This window comes from Pan troglodytes, chromosome 1 (assembly GCF_028858775.2).
Source record: "Pan troglodytes isolate AG18354 chromosome 1, NHGRI_mPanTro3-v2.0_pri, whole genome shotgun sequence".
Lineage (NCBI taxonomy): Eukaryota > Metazoa > Chordata > Mammalia > Primates > Hominidae > Pan > Pan troglodytes.
The window spans coordinates 97,876,933-97,903,215 of record NC_072398.2 but is presented as its reverse complement, the minus strand read 5'-3'; the positions used below and the strand labels follow the sequence as shown (position 1 = coordinate 97,903,215).

The window sequence follows — 26,283 nt, the reverse complement described above, 5'->3', positions numbered from 1 at the left end:
TTGGGAAGTTTTTATGTTGTTTTTTAAAGGGGGAGGACCAAATTATTATTATTTAAAAATTTGATTACAACCAATTGTGTTGGCATTAAAATTAGAGGCATTAAGTTTGAATAATGGATATATGCCAAAAACCAGAAATTGAGTTTGGCAAAAACGGGCAAGGAAGTTTTCCAGTAATTTCAGATTAGAAATCAATTTAGAGAAATGAACCCCATGTTTACAATGATTGTGCCACAGATTTAAACTTCAGTAGTGCATTAGTAAACTGTTCACATTTAGATCTTCACCTTGAGATTTGACAGCTATTTCTTGAAAAAATCTCAGTGCCTTGTATAAATAAATTGGTCTTCCATGTGCCTTAGCACACACTTAACACTAGGAAAAGGTGGGTCACTAAACTTTGCCTCCGCAAAATTTTCTTTTTGGCTCACTTCAGTTAGAAATGCTGATTTCTTCAGCCAGGAGCGGTGGCTCATGCCTGTAATTCCAGCACTTTGGGAGGTGGAGGTGGGCGGATCACCTGAGGTCGGGAGTTCGAGACCAGCCTGGCTCACATGGAGAAACCCTATCTCTACTAAAAATACAAAATTAGCCGGGCGTGGTGGCGCATGCCTATAATCCCAGCTACTTGGGAAGGCTGAGGCAGGAGAATCGCTTGAACCTGGGAGGCAGAGGTTGTGGTGAGCCGAGATCGCGCCATTGCACTCCAGCCTGGGCAACAAGAGCAGAACTCCATCTCAAAAAAAATAAAATAAAATAAGGAAAAAAAAACGCTGATTTCTTCAAATGCATATTTTTCTCAGAGACAGGGTCTTGCTATGTTGCTCAGGCTGGAGTGCAGTGGCTATTCACAGTCTCGATCCTGTTACTGATGAGCACGGGAGTTCTGACCTGCTCCATTTCCGACCTGGGCCAGTTCACCCCTCCCTTAGGCAACCTGATGGTCCCCTATTCCTAGGAGGTCACCATATTGATGCCGAACTTAGCGCGGACACCCAACTGGCATAGTGGACTGCAGCCCAGAACTCCTGGGCTCAAGACATCCTCCCGCCTCAGCCTCCTGACTAGCTGAGACTACAGGCCCATGCCAGGGTGCCAGGACATTTTGGAAGTTTTGATCTAAAAGGCAAACCTAGCACTCTAAAGTTCAGACTTGGAACAGGACAGGTGCAGGTCACAAAAGGGCCAAAAGAGGCCGCTGTGGAGCTGTTCCTATGGCTGTTCTTCCCAGGGGAAAGTCGCACTAGCTTTTCTTTACTCTGCTTTTGTTTTAGACCTTGGCAGGAAGGTGGTCCCCGGCAGAATAATCTGTGTAGTCACCTCCGGTTGGCTGGAGTTGGGCTGAGTTCCCCTTTCTCTCCTTCTCTTTTTTTTTTTTTTTTTTTGAGACAGAGTCTTGCTCTGTCGCCCAGGCTAGACTGCAGTGGCACAATCTCAGCTCACTGCAACCTCTGCCTCCTGGGTTCAAGCTATTCTCCTGCCTCAGCCTCCCAAGTAGCTGGGATTACAGGTGCCCATCACTGCACCCAGCTAATTTTTGTATTTTTATTTTATTTTTTTTTTTTTTGAGACGGAGTCTCATTCTGTCGCCCAGGTTGGAGTGCAGTGGTGCAATCTCCGCTCACTGCAAGCTCCGCCTCCCGGGCTCACGCCATTCTCCTGCCTCAGCCTCCGGAGTAGCTGGGACTACAGGCGCCCGCCACCACACCCGGCTAATTTTTTGTATTTTTAGTGGAGACAGGGTTTCACCGTGTTAGCCAGGATGGTCTCGATCTCCTGACCTCGTGATCCACCCGCCTCGGCCTCCCAAAGTGCTGGGATTACAGGCGTGAACCACTGCGCCCGGCCATAATTTTTGTATTTTTAGTAGAGACAGGGTTTCACCATCTTGGCCAGGCTGATCTTGAACTCCTGATTTTGTAATCCACCCGCCTCGGCCTCCCAGAGTGCTGGGATTACAGCCACTGTGCCTGGCCTCTCCTTCTCTTCTCTTACCTGCAGTTGCTTCAACACCTGAAAGGCCAGAAGCTCTTGCCGAAGGTCATCCCCACACTTGACAATGACTGACAGGAGCCGCCAATTGGGGAGATGGCCGTAGGGGGAGCCCTCTCTGATCCGCCTGTGAAGACAGAAGTAAAGGGTGTCAAAGGTTGATGCCAGGGTGAGGACAAGAGACATGGCTTCCACAAAAAATCCCAAGCAAACGCCCCATAGGGCAAGGACCCAGACAGCCTGGAAGCCTGACAGATTTTTTTGGAGGCTGATGGACAATAAAGTTGGTGCAGTGAGCACTTACAACTGCCTCTGAGCTTTGAGAGGGGTTCAGAGACCCACACCCAACTCACCGTACTTTCTCCTGCCAGGGCTCTTTGAGAGCAACTGCAGAAGGATCTTCTGGGTCTCGTTTGAAGGCTGTCGGGGTATGAGCCAGCTGTTCCGAAAGGCGCCGGCTGGCAGGAAGAAAATACATCATTTGCTTGGAGAAGCTACCCCCAAGCCCCATGCCCAGTCTATACTGACATTTCCTGCACTGTCTCCTGGATTCTGGACACACAAAGATAGGAACCCAGGCTGAAAGGGACTCATGGAAGAAAACATAACCAATGACACCTTTTTGCTAACTGATTGTAATCATGTTAAGATTACCAGGCCCTCCATATTCCTCTACCAAGGCTGATTCAGAATGGGTGTGTCTCTAGAATTTGCATTTTTCTTTTCTTTTTTTTTTTTTTTTGAGATAAGAATCTCGCTGTGTCTCCCAGGCTGGAGTGCAGTGGCGAGATCTGGCTCACTGCAAGCTCCGCCTCCTGGGTCCATGCCATTCTCCTGCCTCAGCCTCCCGAGTAGCTGGGACTACAGGCGCCCACCACCACACCCAGCTAATTTTTTTTTTTGTATTTTTTTGGTAGAGATGGGGTTTCATCGTGTTAGCCAGGATGGTCTTGATCTCCTGACCTTATGATCTACCCGCCTCAGCTTCCCAAAGTGCTGGGATTACAGGCGTGAGCCACCGCACCCAGCCTAGAATCTGCATTTTCAACAAGTCCTCCTTCCTCCCCCTGGATTCTGACACAGTCGCTTTGAGACCCCACCTTGAGACACACTGCTCAAACTCCTTCCTCTGGTGCTTTCTTGTTTTTTTTTTTTGAGACGGAGTCTCATTCTGTCGCCCAGGCTGGAGTGCAGTGGCACAATCTCGGCTCACTGCAAGCTCCGCCTCCCGGGTTCACGTCATTCTCCTGCCTCAGCCTCCCGAGTAGCTGGGACTACAGGCATCCGCCACCACGCCTGGCTAATTTTTTTGTATTTTTAATAGAGACGGAGTTTCACCGTGTTAGCCAGGATGGTCTCGATCTCCTGACCTCGTGATCTGCCCGCCTCGGCCTCCCAAAGTGATGGGGTTACAGGTGTGAGCCACTATGCCCGGCCCCTCTGGTGCTTTCATCCCTTTGGAGTCTTTTTAAAATTTAATTTCCTTCTTTGGTAGCCCAAGTAATTTCTCAACCTACACCTTCATTGCCTCAAGTTTGGTGGCCCCAAACAAGGACAGAATGAAAGAGGGAAAGACACAGGCCAACAACAGATGATTGAGATGGAGAGGAAGGTAACAAAGAGATGGGAAGTTCCTGAAAGAGGGATGAAAAATGAGGGGCAATGTGATCTGGCCATACCGGATGTCCCCTGCTGCAATGAACACAGGCTCCTTGCTCTCCTGGCTGGTGATGCTGTCCACAGAGAACTGGGAGATGTTGTCACAGCTGTTGGTATGCACTTCGGGGAGCTGGAGAAAGGGGAGTGCTGGTCAGAAGTGCTAAAGTATAGGTCTCCCGTCTTTCCCCTCCTGCTTGCTTGCTATCACTGCAGCATGCTCATCCCTCTCTTTCAAACTCTGCTTATGCACCATGTTGGTTACTGGGACCCCAGGCTGCCCAGAGCAGCATTTCTCAACATGTGAACTACCTGCAGTAGAATTACCCAGAATGCAGATTCCCAGGCCCCACCATCAATCTGAATTATAATTACTGGGAATGGGATCTGAAAGTCTGAATTTTTAACAAGTTCTCCAGAAGACTTCCAATGCACTAAAGTTTGCAAACCACTGCCATGACCATCACAGGAGCTCAAAATTTCAGCCTCACTGAGAGTCCCCCAAGGATAGGGATGCGTTCTCCCCTAGGGTCCAAAGCAGACCCTTTTCAGACTAGCTTCTGACAGTTTCTTCAATCTAAGTCATTCAATCTTATCTTCTCATCTCTCTCTAAATACAGAATATTCTACCAGACCCCAAGGCCCATGTCAAGTCTCTTCTCTCCTTCATACCAGAGCATTTCTTCTCAACTCCATTTGTCACCTAGTACACACTGCTTTGTTGTATATCTAAATTTTTTTTTTCTTAAATGTCTAATTTCTGCAATTGGACTATAAGCTCAAAGACAGAGATTCTGTCTTTTGGCAAAGTGAAACCTGGCTGTGTGTTTTTTTTTTTTTTTTTTTAGACGGAGTTTCGCTCTTGTTGCCCAAGCTGGAGTGCAATGGTGTGATCTCGGCTCACTGCGACCTCCGCCTCCCAGGTTCAAGCGATTCTCCTGCCTCAGCCTTCTGAGTAGCCGGGATTACAGGCGCGCGCCACCATGCCTGGCTAATTTTTTGTATTTTTAGTAGGAACGGGGTTTCACCATGTTAGTCAGGCTGTTCTCGAACTCCTGACCTCAGGTGATCTGCCCACCTCAGCCTCCCGAAGTGCTGGGATTGCAGGCGTGAGCCACTGCGCCTGGCCCTGGCTGTGTTTTTGTTTTGTTTTGTTTTAAGACAGGGTCTCACTCTGTCACCCAGGCTGGAGTGCAGTGCTGTGATCTCAGCTCCCTGCAGCCTCCGCCTCCCAGGTTCAAGTGATTCTTGTGCTTCAAGAATCACTCGCCTCCCGAGTAGCTGGGATTACAGGCATGTTCCACCACACCTGGCTTTTTTTTTTTTTTCTTTTGAGACGGAATTTTGCTTGTCACCCAGGCTGAAGTGCAGTGGCGTGATCTTGGTTCACTGCAACCTCCGCCTCCTGGGTTCGAGCAATTCTACTGCCTCAGCCTCCCGATTAGCTGGGATTACAGGCACATGCCACCACGCCCGGCTAATTTTTGTATTTTTAGTGGAGACGGGGTTTCACCATGTTGGCCAGGCTGGTCTCAAACTCCTGACCTCAGGTGATCTGCTCGCCCTGTCCTCCCAAAGTGCTGGGATTACAGGCGTGCGCCACCGCACCCGGCATAATTTTTCTAGTTTTAGTGGAGATGGAGTTTCACCTTGTTGGCCAGGCTGGTCTCGAAATCCTGACTTCAAGCGATCCACCCACCTCAGCCTCCCAAAGTGTTGGGATTACAGGTGTGAGCCACTGCGCCTGGCCAGCTGTGTTAATAGCTCTACACAAAATTCTGCTCTGGCTCTTCATGCCCCAGAATAAAGTTCAAGTTTCTTTCCCCAGCTTATAGGGTCCTTCCTATAGTCTGGTCCATGCCCACGTGTCCAGTCTTATTCTTCACCACTTCTTACCTCACACCTGCACATCACAGCCAGGCAAAATTTCTTTCAATTCCTATAATGGCCCAAGCTCCCTCTTGTCTTCTGGCCTTTGCATGCAGTGTTCCTTCTGTCCAGCACTCTTTGTCCAGCTAATTCCTACCCATGCTTCCAGCCTCAGCTGAGAGATTACTTCCTCCAGGAAATCTCTTGTGATGCCCGCCCCAAGTCTGGTGCTCTTATAATGTCCTATCCTTTCCCCCATGACTTGACTCTCACCACACTACAACTACTTGCTTACTGGCCTTGTTCTCTTTCCAGTTAGGTCATAAATCCCTTGTAGGCAGGGGCCAAGTCTTGTTCACTAGCATACAGCACTGAGGTCTGGCACATAGAAGGCCCTCAATAAATATTTCTTGAATGAATTAATGTATGACTTCTCATCCTCTGCTATTCTATGACAACTTTATGTAGGTGTTCAATAAATATTTTCATTAAATTTCCCTCACTCCCCTTGGCCTAGAAGCTCCTCTTTACATTTAAATCTGAATTCCTTCACCTGGAAAATGAACTCCACCTGAATCTATTCCAGGCTAGAGTTGTTCAGAGCTTTCCCCATATTACCCCTCACTACCTACACCACTCATTAGGGTACTTGCCTTACCCTGCCTTGGGATATGCTGTCTTGTTTCCAATATAGTGAAAGCTCCTGGAGAAAGCTCCTGTGACCCAGCATTACCTCCCTGAAGCTTTCTCACCTCCACTTGCAGCTCGCCTATGTCATCCACCGACCAGGCCTCATCATCGTTGTCATAGTTGGGCACAGTGCTGAAGCTGCCAGCTCGCTGCTCATGGGTAATACCACATTCGGGCAAGTTTTCTACGGACCTCGTACTCCGAATTCGGTTCTCGGGGATCCGGGCAGGGACACTGGTGGTGTCAAAGTTTTCACATTCAAGGACTTCCACATAAATCAGGTAGGGAGCCTGGGGGAAGAGTGAGACAGTATTTGCAACTTACTTCCACCACTAACCCCCAAATCTCAACTCTGTTAGCAAGGTTCTTCCTGCTGTCCTTTCTCCTAGCTCCAGCCTTCATCCAATAGTCCTCTGAAACTATGAACACTATATTTAGGGCAGATACTTGTCCTATGATCACTTATGTAAAGAATTTGTGTGACAGAATCCTTAAGTCTTCGAAATATTTCAACTGAGCTCCAAAATGTACAGATGATGCGCTTGGGCCAAACCACTCTAGACTATCAATTACAGGCTGTAAGGGAGGCCTAGATGCCTCTGTGGGCTCGTCCTGAAGACAGGGCCCAGGGAGCTACAGTGGACAAAAAGACTGGGACAAAGCTGGGCACTGTCCCAAGGAGTGTCCCAAACTTCAATATTTCCTTTGAAAGAAGAATATGGGCCGGGCGCGGTGGCTCACACCTGTAATCCCAGCACTTTGGGGGGCCGAGGCGGGTGGATCATGAGGTCAGGAGTTCAAGACCAGCCTGGCCAAGATGGTGAAACCCCGTCGCTACTAAAACTACAAAAATTAGCCGGGTGTGGTGGCAGGCGCCTGTAATCCCAGCTACTCGGGAGGCTAAGGCAGGAGAATCGCTTGAACCTGGGCTGCGGAGGTTGCAGTAAGCCAAGATTGTGCCACTGCACTCCAGCCTCCGCAATAGAGTGAGACTCCATCTCAAAAAAAAAAAAAAAAAAAAAAAAGAAGAATCTGAACCATGAATACTCATTCCAGTCAGCACACAAATTCAGCTAATCTCTCCAGTGTGAATTGGGCATCCTTCTCTCCTTTTGTCGGCTCATTCTGATCAGAAAAGGTCTTAGAAACAAAATATTTCTCTATCCTTATGGTTGCTGTATCTGGAAAGCCCAAGAGTTATAGAAAGGCTGGAGAAAAGCTACCAAAATGACCATAAGGTGGGGTGAAGAGCAATTCTTCTAAGATACAGCAAGAAGGAAGCTAAAAAGATTAGGTTTCTTTGGTCCAGAAAAACAAAGCCCAAAAAGGGATACAGGGGGGCTCTCAAAATCACAATCGCACTGAGACAGAGTCATGGTTGACATATGCATCATGAACTATGAAGGGAGTCTAGGATGTTGGTGAGGGCCTCACTGGTCATACACGCAAACCCTGAACAACCATGGGTGAAGAGTCATGTCCAGGGTAGGGGTTTGGGCCAGAACCCATCTACCTTGTCCTTGGAGTTGAGGACAACAGCCTGTGTGTGGGGTACACGGACCACGTGGTGGTCAAAGCCAGCAGTGGGCAGCCAGACTCGGGCAGGGAGCTTATGGTTGAGCAGGGAGAGCTCTGAGATCAGCCTCTGTGTTTTCTGCTCTTTGGTGGGGAGCGTGGCCAGCCGCTTGCCGATCGCCATCAGGGACTTGATGAATTCTCTCTCAGGAGCCAGTCGAACAGGCTACAGGGGTTTGGGGTAAGACAAAAGATGGTGAAGAAACCACAGAATACAATGGCACACCCACTCAGTCACTCCTGGCCATGCAGGCCGGGGACCCCACTATCTGGAGAACTCCAGGAAAGGAGCTGCTTTTTAGTCTTAGTAGGAGCTTCCACCCACCCTTCACAACTTGAATTGAGAATAGCCAGCACATTCCTTCCCTATAGGCTATCCCTTGAGGGTAAGGGAGGCCATGAGTCCAGGTAACTGGGATGCACTCCTCTTCTCCTGGACTTGGGTTCCTTAAGGACTGTACCAAGGCTTCAGAGTGAGCAGGGGGACATCTGGATAGGTTAGCCAGGGCCACAGAGAGAAGAGCTGCTTACACCTGAATTGTTTCACCCTTTTCAAGAACAGGGTTGTCCTTCTCCCCATCTGGATCCTTGGGCTAGATCTCTGCCGAGGGGCTCCGTCAAGTCCCGCAAGGCTAGAGAAGGGAGCCCCACATCAATATTTCCACTTTCAAAGAGGGGAGATGCTCGTCATTCAAATTACTTCTGTTGATTTCCATGGTATCCCCCTGTCCGTCCCACAATCTCTTACCAGGCGTCAATGCACATGCAGGGGATGGAAAGAGGATGAGCCGATGAGCAGACTTTGCATTAATCAAGGAGAAAGAAAAAGCAGATGGAAGGAGGTAGGTAGATGGAGAAAGCAACAGCTCCTTTTAGCCCTTGATGATGGCCCTGAAGGCCTGTCTCTTTTAGTGACTCCTCTTTGGGTCCTCTTCCCCTAACTCTCAGTGACTAGGTTCCTCATATTAATTCCCTGCTGCGAGTTTGGCTCCTTGTGCTGGGCAATTCAGTCATCTTCAGAAAGAGCAAAGTTGGTCTTGGAATTAAGGTGCAGGTGGGGAAAAAGAGGGACTCAGCTAGACACGAAGAAAGGCTCTCTTCCCAGTCTAAGCCCTTCTACTGTAAGGGGCATTTTATCAAGACAGCCACCCAACTCCCCATCTCCCCTCCTTTATAGAAACAGCATTTGACTCACCAAGCCTTTCTCTCCCTTTCCGTGTGTCTTGCTTAGTTTCTGGATTGAGAGAATTTCTATCCTTGCTCCCTCGCACTCTAAAAGAGCTTCTTTTGAAAACTGGGGAGTATCAGGCCTACCTCTACATGTGCAACAGTGCCAGGATTCAAAAGAAAAGCTCATTCCAGCCTCTGCCTCTTGGGAGATGGTTCAGAGTGCCACATAGGGACTGAAAGAGGGTGTCTGAATCCTTCAGGAATGCTTTAAGTGACATTGTTGAAAAGAGATAAAGAAAAGGAAAACAATGGAATTGGGTTTCTAAGGTCCCTGGAAATATCCTGGGGGTCTAATAGAGAAAGAAAATAAGAGGAAATTTGAAGACTCACTTCTTCCTTCATCTGAATCCACTCAGATGGCAACTGATCTCTGTCCCAAGGACCCTCTACCCCAACCAATTCATAATCATCTCAGATTAGAAAAGGCAGAATTCCTTCCCATTCTCAAATCAGCATTTGGGTTAGGGGCCCCTAAGTTACGTGAGCATGTTAGAAATGTGACCCCAGGCCTCAAGAGAGAGGCTCTGCCACATGAGAGGAGATAGGAATCATGACTGAAAGGGGATTAGCACAGAACAGAGAAAACTGATTTGATAGACAAATCAAATAGAAAATATAAAAAAAATCAGCCAAACTCCCAGAGGTCCTGCATTTCCTCTCACGTCTTTGCCCAGCAACAAGGTCCAAGACCCTGTGGGACCAAAGGGTCAGGGGTTAGTCCAGAGGGAACAAGAAAGGAGAGGGGATTAAGGAACATCCTGGGCAGTGAGCTGGGAAAAGGGAAGAACTCAGACCTGGAAAAAATGTGGTTGAAGTTAAAAAAGAAAACCAGTTGTGGAGAGGCAAAACTTTCCTTCAGGCCAAGTCCTATTTGTTTTTGGAGTCAGCTCACCAGCACAGGGCCTAGCATTTAGAAGATTATGAATAAATATTTGATAATCTGACGGCAGAAGCCATGGGGAAAGGGTTCTGGGTGGGAGAAACAGGATCCTGGGGGTTTCTGCCAGGCAGTTTTTGGCTCCAATCCAGGAGTGAATTCTACCTCTCTCCCAGCTGTTTGCTCCAGACACTCAGGAGCTGGGGGCTGAGCAGCACTGTACTCCAGCTGTCTCTGAGAGAAGGATCAGCTGAGCTCATCTCAGCCTGGGCTCAGGATTTCCACCGCAAAGGTCAGGGGAACTCCAGCAGGTCTGGGAGGTCTGGGAGGGAGGAGCTGATCTCCCAGTAAGAAAAGGGGCATTTTAACTCCAGCCTTGGCCTGGGGGCTCAGAAGACCTGGGGACGGAGAGGAAATGCGGCCACTGGGGGAGCCTGCCACCCCGTCCCAGCCTGGCCCCACTTACGGAACTGAATGAATTATCAATACTCTCGGTGCTGGAGGAGAGCTCCTGGGAAAGGGCCAGAGGGCAAAGGGAGAAGGAGGGGGTGGGAAGGGAGGGGAGAGAGACAAAGGTAAAGAATTTAGCTCCAACTTGGATCGTAACTGCTTCTCTAGTGAAGTTCTACCTTTCTGCTTTAATAAAAGAAAGTCAACTCAGAAATGCTACTTGCCCAGATGCTTGACCACTTGTAGGAGATGCTGGAAGGGCAGCTCAGACTTTAAGGTCAGAAGGACTCAAGAGACAAAGCAGCCTCTGCTTTTCACTTTATTCACTTCTATTCTCAACTGAATGGATCTTCCTTCTAGGCCAAAGCTCTAAAGCTGGGTCCCTAGGGCAGTAACTGCACTGCCAAGCTTCCCTGCTCTTTTTTTTTACCCACTCACATGCTCTCAACCAAATCCTTCTCCATGGGGACCACCACAGGACTGAACTTAATAAGCTGCATGGCTCCCATACTGGAAACCCCATGTTCCTCCAGCTTTTTGGAAACTTCAGGGAGGAAGAAAAGCTAAACTTTCAGTGGCAGGTATACCTCTTCTCTAATTAGCCTCATTATCACCCTGGGAAGCTGAATCCCAACCTTGAACCTCTGTGACAAAGAGCATCCTAGACCAATAAGCCCAAAATCTCTGGGCTGGATGCTGATGGGAGTGAAGGATAAATCAATCTCCTATCTACCAAACCTCCTTAGGCTTCCTATCAGGCTATCCACATGACAATCAATATATTACAATTTTTGATATAAGTTGGGGAGTTAGCTATATCCATCTAGAAAGCTGACTAGCTGGATAGCAGCTGTCCTAGTCCCAGCCCAGAGGATTTATCTAAACATCACCCCATTGCTGTGTCATACGTGTCCGTGTGCAAAAACAGGGGAAAGAGATGGTGTCAAACTCTCACTCAGCAGCTCTGAGGCAACACTCATGCACAGGGCTCATCCTGGGTTCTGTCCAACATGGTCTACCAGGGCAGGGAACAGAGCAGCACGTGTGCACAAATCTAGGTTGGGGGGGACGTTGAGGTCGGCGGGGGGAGGTTAGACTTAAAAGACAAAGTCCTAAGAGCTCCCAGGGCAGGAGGGCAGTGGTGAGTTTCTACTCAGAAATCTGCTGAGTAGATTCAAGCATCCACTTGAACTCAATTCCATGGTTTCAGTTCTATTCTAGCTGGAGGTCCTATAGTCAGGTCCTTCCTTGAAGAATCTGGGGACTGGAGCACTTTGAGGGAGAAGCCACATTTGGAAACATGCCCCTAAGGCAACAACTCTTCCATTTTGGGTAGAAGGTGGTGGGAGAATTAAGGCAGTGAGGATGTCAGAGTCTATTATGACTTAGTGGTTCTATTTCTACCTATGAGCTGGTTGGAGAAGGAACAGCAGGCAGGATATTGGCTCCCTGAGCAACGCTCCAGCTGATTCTGTCACAGACAGGTCCTGTCTGATTCACTGACAGCCCTGGGGGAAGGGAGGTATATCATGACCTGCTCCTCTCCTACTCCCTGGGCTTGAGTCACTCCTACTGAGTCAGCTCCGGGGAGTAAAGATGAAGCAAGAAGCTGACATCACACCATATCAAGCTAGAAGGCCTACTGGGGCTTCCAGTGTGACATGCGGCAGATTTCTCTGTACAAAGGTTGCAGTCCTGAAAAGACAAAGCTAATCTACTAACAGTGTCATCATGTGGGGGAGGGTGTGATACCTAAATCACTCTCTCCTTTTAGCTCCCCCATTCTATACCAAAATATTTGCCATTTGGTTACAAATGGGAGGACAAACTGCCTGGGCAGAGTTCCCCACCTAGGCTGATAAAATGGCTTTGAAGCGGCAGGCTTTGAGGAGCAGTGGTGGAAAATGTGAAAAATCAGCACAAAGTCTTCTGACTGTGGGAGAGAGTGTAAAGGATTCCTCATAGTAAGAAAGAGAACACTGTGAGAGCTGAGCAGAGAACAACTCTGCAGGGAGACCATGGGCAGGAAGAGAACTGTACATGCTGCCCCTGAGCCTCTTCTTTGAGGCCCGACCTCATCCTTGGGAGCCCCTCTACTGGTGGTAGGAGCATAGTATTAAACTCAGAACCTAAAAGAAAAGCAAGAGACTGGGAGCAGAGTGTTAGGGTCTACCTAGAGATTCTCCTAGAGTATCTCTGCTTAGGTCTTAGATAATTATGTGCCTCATTTTAGTAAGCTGTATACTTCCTGCTTATGGCAGAAAACAACTTTTTCAAGAGAGTCACAAACTAAACAGTTCCATAGATACTGGGGTTTTCATTATTACTTCACATGTTCCTAGAGGGAAGGATAACATTTTATCCCCCGTCCTCCACAGCACAGCTCACGGCTTTGGACATTGTACAAAGTCAATAACTACATGTTGAGTGAATGAATGTTACATGAAAGGGAAGAAGGATGAGTAAAAGGAAAACCAATTCCTTTGGTATTTAGGGGACAAAAGCCTTGACAGACGCATCCTCAAAATGCCAAAGGGGCTGGGTCTAGTCACTCATGCCTGTAATCCCAGTGACTTGGGAGGCTGAGGCGAGAGGATGACTTGAAGCCAGGAGTTTGAGACTAGCTTGGGCAACAGAGCACGACCCCATCTTTACAAAAAAATTTTTTAAAAATTAGCCAGGTGTGGTGGTACATAGCTGTAGCCCCAGGTACTTGGGAAGCTAAGATGGGAGGATTGCTTGAGCCCAGGAGTTAAAGGCTACAGTGAGCTATGACTGTGCCACTGCACGCCAGCCTGGGCAACAGAGCAAGACCCTGTTGCAAGAAAAAGGGCGGACGGACAGACAGACGGGTGGGCGGAAGGAAGGAAGGACGGATGGAAGGAAAAGGGCTGGGAGAGACCCCTGTGCTGAAGACTCTAATGCTTAGAAACCTAGTGATATTCATGTTTCTGTCTCTTTCTTGCTCTCCCATTTTCTGTGGAGCCATAATGAATTCAGGTATTTCATTCTGTCAGTATCAGATAATGCAGGAGTGCCTGGGAACATAGTATCTCCTTCCTCTCCTGGATCTAGAGACCCAAGATAAGGAGTCAGGTTGGAAGAACGGCAGCTACAGAACCCACCCTAAATGATGTAAGTATTCACCTAATACCTGCCTCTCAGTGCCATCCATAATCTTATCCTGGAGTGGGAGTTAGATGTAAGGAAAGAGGGACCAAGGATCAGCAGAGTAAGAAAAGCCCTGAGGCCTCAGCTTTTCTGGTCCTAAGATGAGCACTACAAAATGGATACAGAGAAAAGCCAAGCCTGACAAGAGGCACCAAGGAATTCACTTCCAGCTGCTCACCCTCTGCTACAGGTTTGACTCCAAGATGAGACAGCTATCCAACCCTTCATGTTCCACTAGAATCTGGATGACTCTTCTTGTTCTGCAGCAACTTCTCTTCATGACCCAGGGCTCTGCTGCCAAGCTCAACCAGATATGAAAACGGTTCATTCTAGTTCTGACAACAGTTTTGGCTTTGCCTGTGCATGGATGTGGAAGCTTAGATGGCCATAGCCTGGGCCGTTCTTCCCCACATGGCTTCTGACAGCTGGGGACCTCGGGAAGTAGATATTGAGAAATAACCAAGGTAGTTCAGCTGAATGATTATGAGCACCAGCTGGAGATTTGAGTCCTGGTCTGACATTCACTAGTTGAGGGACCTTGGGCAAAACATCTAATCTTTCTAAGCCTCAGTTTCCTCGCTGGTAAAATAATACCTGTCTCTCAGCATGGTTGTGAGGATTAAATGTAAAGTACTTGACAAGATGCCTGGCATATAAGTGCTGAATAAATGTTAGCACTTTTAGCTTTACCATTATTAAACTATCCTAACAAAATTCCAAATTTCCAGAGAGCAGGCTCTATAGTCTCCCTCCCTCTTCCTTTTCTCTAGTCACTCTGACTTCCCTCTATTTGAAAGAAGTCCCATTGTATCAAAAACGTGGGTGGGTTATATGCCCCACAGAGGCAGATGCCAAGACCATAGCTATCCACATTTTTCAAAAAGTGCGAATTCCTCCTTTTTTTCTCCCTCTTTTCTAGGCTGGGTTGGAAGCCAGGATGGGAGCCTGGCCAATGGTGAGTCAGAGGGGAGGACTGGAGCACCATTGTCTGGCTGGTACACCAGGTCACTGACACTTGGTAGTCCACTGGGCAGCTTTCCCTGCTATCTGTCCAGATGTGGAGTGAAGAGTGGGTATAACCTATTCATGTGGCCACCTCTTCCCTGCTCTATATCCTAAGTTATACCTCCAACTGCTGCTGTAGCTTCCTCTTCTTCCCAGTCTCCAGGTCCTTGACTAGGCACTATATTTACTCTATACTAAGAGTGTTTTCTCTTCCCTTTATGCTTCTCCCAAATGGTATGGGAAAGATACCAGCAAGGCACTCTTCCCCCTAAGGAAAGGCAGGCAATGAAGGCATTCTCCAGATGCCTCAGTGATAAGAGAATGAACCTTACACTTATGTCAACAAAAGGTAGGATCTTCAGGGGGTAGTGAAAAGGGATTAGATTATGAGGAGGAGTGGCCAGGAGAATGAAGCCAATGTTCTAACATCTCCCCTACCCCAGCACACAGAAAGACAATAGTACCTTTTCCTTTCCCACAGATGCTGCTCTGAGAGGCTCTGGTAGCTATCTCAAGTCTCAGATCAGGGTGTGGAGGGCTTCTGCCACAGTTCTCATTAACACAGTAGATGTTAATGGAATGGCAGTTTATTTATTTATTTAGAGACGGAGTCTCACTCTGTCGCCCAAGCTGGAGTGCAGTGGCGCGATCTCTGGTCACTGCAACCTCTGCCTCCCGGGTTCAAGTGATTCTCCTGTCTCAGCCTCCCAAGTAGCTGGGATTACAGGCGCCCACCACCACGCCTGGCTAATTTTTGTATTTTTAGTAGAGATGGGATTTTGCCATGTTGGCCAGGCTGGTCTCAAACTCCTGACCTCGTGATCTGCCTGCCTCAGCCTCCCAAAGTGCTGGGATTACAAGCGTGAGCCACCGCGCCTGGCCAGTGCAGTTTAATAAAAATGATTTGGGACACAGTCAGGAGCATCAGCCTTGCCATGACCTATATGACCTGAGGCAACTCACTTTATCTCTCTGGGTCTGAGTTCTTCCTTTGTAAACTAAGGCAGGCAAAATACATGAATTCTAAGGTCTTTCCATTCTAACATTCCATGCTTTTATCAGTGAAATGAAACAGAGGGAGGACAGAAAGAACAGCGTAACCCTGTGTGTATACAGGAGGCATCCTGTCTCCATGCAGCCCTCTACCACCTTTTGTCTCTGGCCCTCCCCAGAATTTTACCTCATCCTCATTCTCCACTTTAGGGTTGCTCGCTGTTCGTTTCAGGTTGCTGCTGAGACTTATGCTGGCAGTGGCATCTGACTTAGAGCGCTGGTGAGTCCTTTTGGAGGGAGACAGCCCTGTGTCAGGGGCCGGGCTCAAGGAGGGCAGCTCCCTCTTCCTGTGAGCTGGCTTTAGCTCATCTGAGAGGATCAGCTTCCGTAGCTTGGTCCCACGGGAGTGTCGTTGAGTGGAAATGTGCATGTCTGAAGAATAGGCCCCAAGCAACAGGGCACACTGGAGGGAAAAGTTAATGCTCTGGCGGCAACGGTGGACTATGTAGGGCTTAATGGCATCACCCACGTCCTCATCCATGTGGATGTACATGTTAAGCAACTGGGGCAGATAGAAGTCCACGTCCTCGTTGCGAAAGCAGAAGAGCCGGTTGCCAATGTAGGCTTGTACTCCAGGCTCCTTGGAGTTATACAGGTATGAAATGGCCATGGAGATGTCAAACAGTTTTGACTCAAACAGCCTCAGCAGCCAAGACTGTTTAGCTGAGTTGTTCTGCCGCCGTCTTCTTGCTCCTTTGGCTGTGCCTGAGGCCACAGCGGCCCCCATCTCATCTTCCTCCTCCCTGATCTGGGCAGGTGGATCATCTAGGCAACGGATCTCACTGTCCACACCATCCCCATTGACCAACTCCAGTGGGGTGCCTCTGCTAGAGACTGCCACGCCTCCATGCAAAAGCTTGACTTTCTCCAACACCTCCTGGCAGGCCTTCTGGGCCACCTCAGGGTCAATCACTGATAGTTCCCCGACCCCCTCCGTGATGACACTTAGCAGGGACCCCCCATTATTCCCTGGTGGGCCAGAAGTGGGCTCAGAAGTTGGCTTCAAGGGGGCAGTCTCCACTACTGTATCTCCCATGGCCACAGCCAGACTTCGAGCTTCCAAGCTACAGGAAGAGGGAGGGAGAAAAGAACAGAAAGGGAGACACATACACACATTGGTTAGTGGTGCCATCCTCAGATCTTCCCTTTGCTATGACACCTTCCCAGGCACCTCCTCTTTTTGTCTTCCTGGACTCCTTCAAAATCAGATAAGAAGACATATCCTAGGAAGCTTTCCTGACTACCTCCACTTCTGATTACATTACTCGTCATTCCTCCTGTAGTTACTCAGCTTAGCCTCTGTTCTTAGCTTATATATGTGAAATGTTGTTTTGTATATGTTGTATTTATATAGATTTACAAATTCTTTTTGTTGTTGTTGTTGTTGTTGTTGAGACGGAGTCTCGCTCTGTCACCCAGGCTGGAGTGCGGTGGCACAATCTCAGCTCACTGTAAGTTCCGCCTCCCGGGTTCACACCATTCTCCTGCCTCAGCCTCCCAAGTAGCTGGGACTATAGGCGCCCACCACAACGTCCGGCTAATTTTGTTTTGTATTTTTAGTAGACACACGGTTTCACCATGTTAGCCAGGATGGTCTCCATCTCCCGACCTCATGATCCGCCCGCCTCGGCCTCCCAAAGTGCTGGGATTACAGGCGTGAGCCACCGCACCTGGCCTAGATTTACAAATTCTTTTTTTTTTTTTTTTTTTGAGACAAGGTCTTGCTCTGTTACCCAGGCTGAAGTGCAGTTGAACAATCTGGGCTCATTGCAACCTTGACCTCCTGGGCTCAAGCAAGCCTCCCACCTCAGCCTCCCAAGTAGCTGGGACCACAGGTGCACACCACCATGCCTGGCTTATTTTTAAATTTTTAATCTTATTATTTTTGAGACAGGGTCTTGCTCTGTTGCCCAGGCTGGAGTGCAGTGGCGCGATCAGAACTCACTGTAGCCTTGATTTTCTGGGCTCAAGCAATCCTCCTACCTCAGCTTCCCAAGTATCCGGGACTACACGCATGTGCCACCATGCCTGGTTAATTTTTAAAATTTTTCTGTAGAGACAAGGTCTCACCATGTTGCCCAGCCTGGTCTTGAACTGAGCTCAAGCAATCCTCCCTCCTCAGCCTCGTAAAGTGTTGGAATTACAGGCATGAGCCACCATGCCTGGTGATTTACAGATTCTTTGGGTAGACTGAGAAGCAAGTCAGGTGTTACTCCCTTGTTCTCTAACTCTTCAAAAACTTTTCTATCCACTTGCTCTTCCTGTCTCCCTTTAAATGCCTGCTATAACCTTTTTATTTTCCACTTTAGACTATATTTCCTTACTCATATAACATTCTACACACAGGTCCTGTGCATCTCACCTTTATTTTTATTTTTTAGAGACAAGTCTTGCTCTGTTGCCCAGGCTGGAGTGCAGTGGCATGATCATAGCTCACTGTAACCTTGAACTCCTAGGCTCAAGGCATCCTCCTGCCTCAGCCTCCCGAGTAGCTAGGACTATAGGTGTGTGCCATCATGCTCAGCTAATTAAAAAAAATTTTTTTTGTGCAGATGGGGTCTTGCTGTGTTGCCCAGGCTAGCTTTGAACGCCTGGCCTCAAGCAATTCTCCTGCCTCAGCCTCCCAAAGCACTAGGATTACAGGTGTGAACCACCTTGCCCAGCCATCTTTATTTAATATTAAAGTCTTGGCTAGGCGCAGTGGCTCACGCCTGTAATCCCAGCACTTGGGGAGGCCGAGGTGGGCAGATCACGAGGTCAAGAGATCGAGACCATCCTGGCCAACATGGTGAAACCCCGTCTCTACTAAAAATACAAAAATTAGCCAGGCGTGGTGGCAGGCGCCTGTAATCCCAGCTACTCAGGAGGCTGAGGCCGGAGAATTGCTTGAACCTGGGAGGTGGAGGTTGCAGTGAGCCGAGATTACGCCATTGCAATCCAGCCTGGAGACAGAGTGAGACTCTGTCTCAAAAAAAAAAAAAAAAAAAAGGCCAGGTGCAGTGGCTCACGCCTGTAATCCCAGCACTTTGGGAGGCTGAGGCAGGCGGATTACCTGAGGTCAGGAGTTCAAGACCAGCCTGACCAACATGGAGAAACCTCGTCTCTACTAAAAATACAAAATTAGCTGGGCGTGGTGGCGCATGCCTGTAATCCCAGCTACTTGGGAGGCTGAGGCAGGAGAATCGCTTGAACCCGGGAGGCAGAGGTTGTGGTGAGCCGAGATCGCACCGCTGCACTCCAGCCCGGGCAACAGAGCGAAACTCTGTCTCAAATAAATACATAAATAAATAAATAAATAAATAAAATTAAAGTCTTGATATATTTTTCTAGTTACAGGTATTTTTTACCTTCCCTTTTAAACTCAAAGCTCCCAGAAAATAAAGGCCAGTAAATACCATGCCAGGCTTCACTTAGAAGGCAGCTCTAAAACAACCATCATCAACCCTGCTGAAGCTGTGCCATTTCTCTGGTTGTCTGACATCATGACATCACACCCTCTTTCTCCAGTGCCGTGGCTGCTAACATATAATGGAAAGAGCTCTGGACTTGAAGGCAAATAGGCTGGGGTTGAAAATCCTCATTCAGCCTTTCAGAAATGTGCAACTTATGCAAGCCGTTTATCCTCAACTGCAAATTGGGAAAAAACACTTCCTTCTCATTGTTGCTATGTGGAACAAATACCATCACGTGTATGAAAGAATCTAGCACAGTCTTTGATACATAGTAGTACTCAATATATGCTAGTTGAGGCCGGGCACAGTGACTCATGCCTGTAATCCCAGCGCACTGGGTGGCTGAGGTGGGTGGATCACTTTGAGGTCAACAGTTCAAGACCAGCGAGACTCTGTCTCAAAAAAAAAAAAAGAAATGCTAGTTGAATCCTCATCACCTAAAAGGTTACTAACCAGTGTGTGTGTAACATAAAACTTACATTATTTTATAAGGGAAGCAAAGAGTTCCAATTGTTTGAGAATCTTCCAGAAATACTTATGACAGCCTTTTCTGCCCCAATACCACTCCCCCCACTGTCATACACACATTCTAACAACTGGAGGGACAATTGAAAAGGCAAAAAGAAATCAGACTAGGACTCATAGATCTAGGCCTTCCAAAGAACAGGGAGGAACAGGAGTCACAAAACAAAGAACACCTCCTCTGGAGGGACTGTTGGAAGGAAGTTCAATGAAAGAACACTGCTGACCAAAGCCACTGCTCTCCAAGAACAATCCTTCAGAGCCTCACCAAATCTGGAATCAGTGCAGAACTGGGGAAATTTCATCAGATCAACCTGGCTCCAGAATCTGACTATAGCTAACAAAGGACTCAGACTCAGAGGCCTCTTCACAAAAATGCTAATAGAGTGAGTCTAAGACACACTCAAGAGCATGAGCAAGAGGAAAGATTTTGTAGAGTTGGAATACAGGTAATTTCCAAATATTAGTGACATCACCTTCAACCCTGGTGACCCTGGATGCATATACTTTGGGTAGGTGGAATAAGGAGGCCTAGAGATTCTTTAGTCCCTCTGGGAGGCTGTTTTCCACCACCACCCTTCCAGTGTCTGTTCTTGTACGTCTGAAATGTTAAGGTTACTTTTTTTTTCTTTTTGAGACGGAGTCTCGCTCTGTCGCCCAGGCTGGAGTGCAGTGGTGCAATCTCGGCTCACTGCAAGCTCCGCTTCCCGGGTTCATGCCATTCTCCTGCCTCAGGCTCACAAGTAGTTGGGACTACAGATGCCCGCCACCACGCCCGGCTAATTTTTTGTATTTTTAGTAGAGGCGGGGTTTCACCATGTTAGCCAGGATGGTCTCGATTTCCTGACCTCGTGATCAGCCCACCTCGGCCTCCCAAAGTGCTGGGATTACAGGTGTGAGCTGCCGCGCCCGGCCCCAGGTTACTTTTAACTGCCCAGTATCATATAGTCCAGCTCCCTGCCTCCCAGCAGTCACCACTAAAGTTTTGCAGAAAGACGGATGGGGAACTCTTCTGTTCTCAGAGATCACCAAAAAAGGCTATTTCTGTTTCTTTCTGCCAACTCTGCCAAGCAAGTTCATTCCTGAATTTAATATCCCTGATGCAGATTGAGCTTGGTATTGGTAAGAAGGTGGCAACTCTTTCACTATGCTCTCTCCCAAAATTAGGTAGTGCCCTCTGAGCAGTAGAACCAGCATGGCTGCCTATGTGGATCTGTCCCTACTCGCAACTGTGAGTTGCACAGGAATAATAAGAAGGAAGCTTTAATCATTCCCTGCCACACCTTCGTAGGGCACTCTCATCAGAGGGTCACTGATTCAACGGGGACCACTACCTTTTAGGTCTGCTTAGAAACTCATGTGATAGCCTCAATCATCTTAAACAATCAACTTCTTTTTCTCAGTCTCTATGTTTGGTACATCCTTTCCTCTCCCTCTAGTCCACAGACTTTTAAGTCACTGAAAGCTCCTAGAAGTACACTTTTCAAAACTTTCAAGGGAAATACAGTTCAGACATTCTCCCACATAATAGTGTCTCAGACCTCACTAGAAAATTTAGCAGATGCCTGCCCCAATTAACTACGATTGGGATTATTACTGGCACCAGGAAGGCAAATAAGGATACTATCACCTCTTTTATCTCACAGACAAAAGAAAAACTCCCAGGGCTCAGCTAAGAATCACATCACAGTATTCAGAGGATTTTGCTACTGAACAGATTCTCCCTCCCGGCAGCTTTTACTCCTCAGGGAGCTAGACAATGTTGAGAGGTGCAGGAAAAACAGACTCCTCTCCTATATAAGCAGCTCTGCCACTAGAAACCACCAAACTGGAGCTGGGTCTCTTCCCTGGCCTCTCAGGAACCCAGGCACTGCCTGCATCTGAAGCAAGTCATATGGAGAAGAAGGTGTTGTAGGGAATAGGGTTAAATTGCTTTAGCTATTTATTATTACTATTATTTTTATTTTATTTTATTTATTTTTTTGAGACAGAGTCTTGCTCTGTTGCCCTGGCTGGAGTGGAGTGCAGTGGCGCAATGTTGGCTCACCGCAACCTCCGCCTCCCAGGTTCAAGCGATTCTCCTGCCTCAGCCTCCCAAGTACCTGGGATTACAGACACCCGCCACCATGCCCAGCTTGCTTCATTTATTTTTGAATGCCAAGAAAATATGCCTTTGTGGGCAGGGCATGGTGGCTCACGCCTGTAATCCCAGCACTTTGGGAGGCTGAGGAGGGCAGATCACGAGGTCAGGAGATGGAGACCATCCTGGCTAACACAGTGAAACCCCGTCTCTACTAAAAATACAAAAAATTAGCCGGGCGTGGTGGTGGGCACCTGTAGTCCCAGCCACTCGGGAGGCTGAGGCAGGAGAATAGCATGAACCCAGGAGGCGGAGCTTGCAGTGAGCCGAGATCACACCACTGCACTCCAGCCTGGGCGACAGAGTGAGACTCTGTCTTTAAAAAAAAAAAAAAAAAAATGCCTTTGAGGGTAACTGTTCTAAAGAAAATGAAAGGACTGGAAAGCAAAAGAAAAGGTGAAGGAAAAAGTCCTGTATTCAACAGCCTTCCCCTTCTAAGTCAGAGGAATAAGAAAAAAGTGACGGAAGACAATCTAAATTTTTAATATTAAATGACTCCTATGGCCTTCAAGGGGGTTCAGACAACTGAGGCTCTACACTTCACACTGGGAACCTAAATTCTCCTTCCAGTCAGACTGGAAGGGAAATGGAAGAGGCCTCCCCTGTTCCACAGCCTAACAGCTGGCCCCTAGGAAAAGTTGACAACTGACTGAGTTCCACAGCTCCCAACTGGGCAAAGTAGGGAATTCTGGTCTGAGTGACAAGGAATTGTTACAGGTCACACAGAGCAGCAGCTGGAGAAGACACAGAAGATATACACATATGTTCTGTGTGACTGAGCAGTTAAAATACATGTCTGCAGAGGACTCTCTGGGGAGGAGATGCTATCGCTTAACCTAGCTCCCCATTTCTTATCACCTCAAAAGATTCCAGGCAAACAACTTTCTACTGGCCTCCATTAAAGGACTTATTGGATCAGTCTCTGCTAGGACAGAATGGTAAAGAGCCCCAAATCAATCCCCTCACCCAGTTAATCACCATTCTCTTTTTCAAAATTTTTTCCATGGACTAGATAAATATGGATTGGTTTGCGCCAATTCTGATATTTTTATGTTCTTATATTTTCATAGAATGGCTTTAAGAGATCATCTGATCTAGTGCCCTGCTTCCAAGCAAGCAGGCTGGCTCAATTTTCCTCCTTTTAAAGGATCCTTTATTTCCCCACCCCTTGCCTTTTTATTTTTTTCCTTTTTCTTTCTTAAGAGACAGGCTCTTACTCTGTTGCCCAGGTTGGAGTGCAGTGGTGGAATCATGGCTCACTATACGATTTCTGGTTGGGGATGCTTCCAAGGAGGAAAGCTTCTTCCTGGCCTCAAGCTATCCTCCCGCCTAGGCCTCCCAAAGTGCTGAGATTACAAAGCATGAGCCACCACAACTAGTCTCCTCTATCCTTTTTTTATACATCTCACAGTCCTTTGAGATGGATCCACAAGAGATGGAAAAACGGGTAAGGAAACCAATATCTGACGTTCATTCTACAAGGTGAATTAAGAGAGACTGTCAAAAGTTAATGGAAAAGAAAGGTTCAAATATATTAAATATTATTTAAAGTTATACAAGTGTCCAGTAGAAGAAATAAAAATGACATAATTATATAAATGAGAGGTATATCCTCTAAAGCTAAATCCTTGTTTGTAACAATAAGTAAAGAAATAGAGGAACAAATGGCCAGGCGCAGTGGCTCATGCCTGTAATCCCAGCACTCTGGGAGGCTGAGGCGGGTGGATCACCTGAGGTCAGCACTTTGTGACCAGCCTGGCCAACATGGTGAAGCCCCGTCTCTACTAAAAAATATAAAAAATTAGCCAGGCGTGGTGGCGGGTGCCTGTAATCTCAGCTACTCGGGAGGCTGAGGCAGAACCATCGCTTAAACCTGGGAGGCGCAGGTTGCCGTGAGCTGAGATCGCTGTAATCCCAGCACTCTGGGAGGCCGGGGCGGGTGGATCACCTGAGGTCAGGAGTTCGTGACCAGCCTGGCCAACATGGTGAAACCCCATCTCTACCAAAAAATACAAAAACTTAGCCAGGCGTGGTGGTGGGCACCTGTAATCCCAGCTACTCGGGAGGCTGAGGCAGGAGAACTGCTTGAACCCTGAGGCAGAGGTTGCAGTGAGCCAAGATCGTGCCACTGCACTCTAGCCTGGGCGACAGAACGAGACTCCATCTCAAACAAACAAACAAAAACAACAACAAAAACAAACAAAAAAACAAAGAAATAGAGGAACAAGCATTTTATCTAAAGCTATGGTGATAACCTTCAGAACACTGAGATAATTAAGGAGGTTAACTCTGCGAGAACAGGAGTAGGGATGAACGGAAACAGGACTGCTGTTTTTCTTCATAAACTCTTTGAGTACCATTGGATTTGTTACCAAATGCATGCATTCCTTCAAAAAAAAATTTTTTTTTTTTTTGAGATGGAGTCTCGCTCTGTTACCCAGGCTGGAGTGCAGTGGCGCCATCTCAGCTCACTGCAACTTCTGCCTCTTAGGTTCAAGTGATTCTCTGCCTCAGCCTCCCGAGTAGCTGGAATTACAGGCACACGCCACCACACCTGGCTAATTTTTGTATTTTTAGTAGAGATGGGGTTTCACCATGTTGTCTCGAACATGCCAGGCTGGTTTCCAACTCTTGACCTCAAGTGATCCGCCCACCTCAGCCTCCCGAAGTGCTGGGATTACGGGCATGAGCCACGGTGCCCGGCCCAAAAATAATTTTTGAAGAGAGGTTGCTCCTCAAAAGAGACTCCATATCATCTTTGACTGCCTGTTCTGCTGTTGAGGAGTTCCTCCTCATGTCTTAATGTCTAACTCAAACCTTTCTTTCAGGATGTCTCAACTCATCTCTCCCCTTTGACCTCAATGGTAAAGGTAGAGATTGAGTACTCCTTTTTCCTTATAGAAACTCAGGGCCAGGCAGTCAAGCCAGCTCCAGCCCTACCAGGATCCAGGTAACTGCTGACACAAGGGCCCAGAGAGTGTGGGCATTAGGGGAGAGGGCATTCTCAAGCTACTAGCACGAGGGTAGGGAGGGCAGTGGTCTCATGGTAGTTAAGTCAATATTGATTCAGGCTGAGAACTCTGTGCAGAGCCATGGAGCTGGTATAAGCAGATTCCAGCCAGACAGCCCAAGCCAGCTATGGGAGCCGCTACTGAAACAGATGGCAAAGAAAGCAGCCTGTGCACTCACCTCTCTCTGAATTGTTCCTCCCTACTGCGAGTCCCAAATACACTTGGACTGGGTCCCCTCTTGTCCCATGCCAATTATTGAAGGGTTCCTCCCAAACCTCTTCCCCAAATCAAGGAATCTCAATTTGCTGCTTTGGATGGTGTTCAGCATTCTCATGGAGCGTGGACTCAACTCTAAGAAGAAATCAGGGAAATGAGAGGAAATATGATTTCTGGTTGGGGATACTTCCAAGGAGGAAAGCTGCATTTTTTTTTTTTTTTTTTTTTTCCTGAGACAGAGTTTCACTCAGTCACCCAGGCTGGAGTGCAGTGGCGTGATCTCGGCTCACTACAACCTTCGCCTCCTGGGTTCAAGTAATTCTCCTACTTCAGCCTCCGGAGTAGCTGGGATTACGGAAGCTCGCCACCATGCCCGGCTAATTTTTTGTATTTTTAGTAGAGATGGGGTTTCACCATGTTGGCCGGACTGGTCTCAAACTCCTGACCTCAGGTGATCTGCCTGCCTCGGCCTCCCAAAATGCTGGGATTACAGGTGTGAGCCACCGCGCCTGGCAGGAAAGCTTCTAATAAGGGGAATTATGAGGAGACTGCACCATGACTAACGACAAGGAAGAGAAAGGAAGTGGGATAAGATGACATAACTACTCCCAAACAGACCTAGAATCAGAAAATGAATGGAATCTCACGTGCCCTTTCGCTATCACAGGCTGAGAGAGACATGGCAGCAACTAGTTGCCTAAGTCTCAGTTCACTCCAAGTTCTCTTTTCCAGCCAGCTTCCTCAAAGTGCTTTCCCACAAACATACTTTCCACCTATAGAATCTGGAGTTATGGATCAAGTACATGAGGAACAGCACAGAAAATCAGCCACTTAATGCACTGGGGGAAAAAGCAAAGCAGATGAAGGAAGCAGGCCTGGAACTTGTCTTTCAAAATGACTTACACCCCTGGTTGTGGACTAGAAACATCTGACAGAAAGACCAAGGTGAAGGAAAGTTCTCAGGATGACTAAACCACTACTAATAAATACCTTTTGCCTGAGGAACCCAAAATATTTTGTAAACAAATAAACCAAATCTGATTTTTTTCCCCCAACCCACATCCTGCTACCAACTTATTACTGCACTGATGCCTACAGAGAGTGGGCATTTTCCAAAAGGATCACTCTAGAGGTCAAGTGAGGAAGTCACATGCTGAACCCAGGAGTCCTGATTCTGAATGTACAAGCTCTTTCCATTGTCTCGTGTTCCTTTTTCCAGTTATACCCTTACCCCACTCCAGGCCTGAATTCTTATGGAACCAACCAAAACTATTCTAGTAAACCACAAGAATAAACTGATTCCTCATGGATCTGGACAGGGGTGAGAAGGCACTCTATTCTGTGATTCCTTTAACAAAAGCCTAAAATTAAATA

At 47.7% G+C, this 26,283-nt stretch overlaps 1 protein-coding gene and 1 long non-coding RNA gene across 25 annotated transcripts in view; one reads left to right on the top strand and one right to left on the bottom strand.

Annotated features, from left to right (window-relative positions):
• PI4KB (phosphatidylinositol 4-kinase beta) overlaps nucleotides 1-26,283 on the bottom strand; it is a 36,304-nt gene that overhangs the window by 8,053 nt on the left and 1,968 nt on the right. For 5 of the 24 annotated variants that reach the window (XM_063813643.1, XM_063813604.1, XM_016926919.3 and 2 more), the window contains 7 exons: nucleotides 15,696-16,632; nucleotides 10,356-10,400; nucleotides 7,721-7,948; nucleotides 6,270-6,497; nucleotides 3,672-3,781; nucleotides 2,346-2,450; nucleotides 1,996-2,119 (listed from right to left, as the gene is read on the bottom strand). In XM_063813643.1, coding sequence (XP_063669713.1) covers nucleotides 1,996-2,119; nucleotides 2,346-2,450; nucleotides 3,672-3,781; nucleotides 6,270-6,497; nucleotides 7,721-7,948; nucleotides 10,356-10,400; nucleotides 15,696-16,604 — 1,749 coding nt within the window. In that variant the 5' untranslated portion in view covers nucleotides 16,605-16,632. Of the gene's footprint in view, nucleotides 1-1,995; nucleotides 2,120-2,345; nucleotides 2,451-3,671; nucleotides 3,782-6,269; nucleotides 6,498-7,720; nucleotides 7,949-10,355; nucleotides 10,401-15,695; nucleotides 16,633-24,871; nucleotides 25,045-26,283 lie in introns of all 24 variants that reach the window. The other 19 variants (XM_063813637.1, XM_016926954.3, XM_063813650.1 and 16 more) reach the window with 7 other exon arrangements.
• On the top strand, nucleotides 11,807-14,238 carry LOC107968336 (uncharacterized). Its single transcript, XR_001709443.4, has 3 exons — nucleotides 11,807-12,441; nucleotides 13,357-13,474; nucleotides 13,701-14,238. It is a non-coding gene; the product is annotated as an uncharacterized LOC107968336 (long non-coding RNA).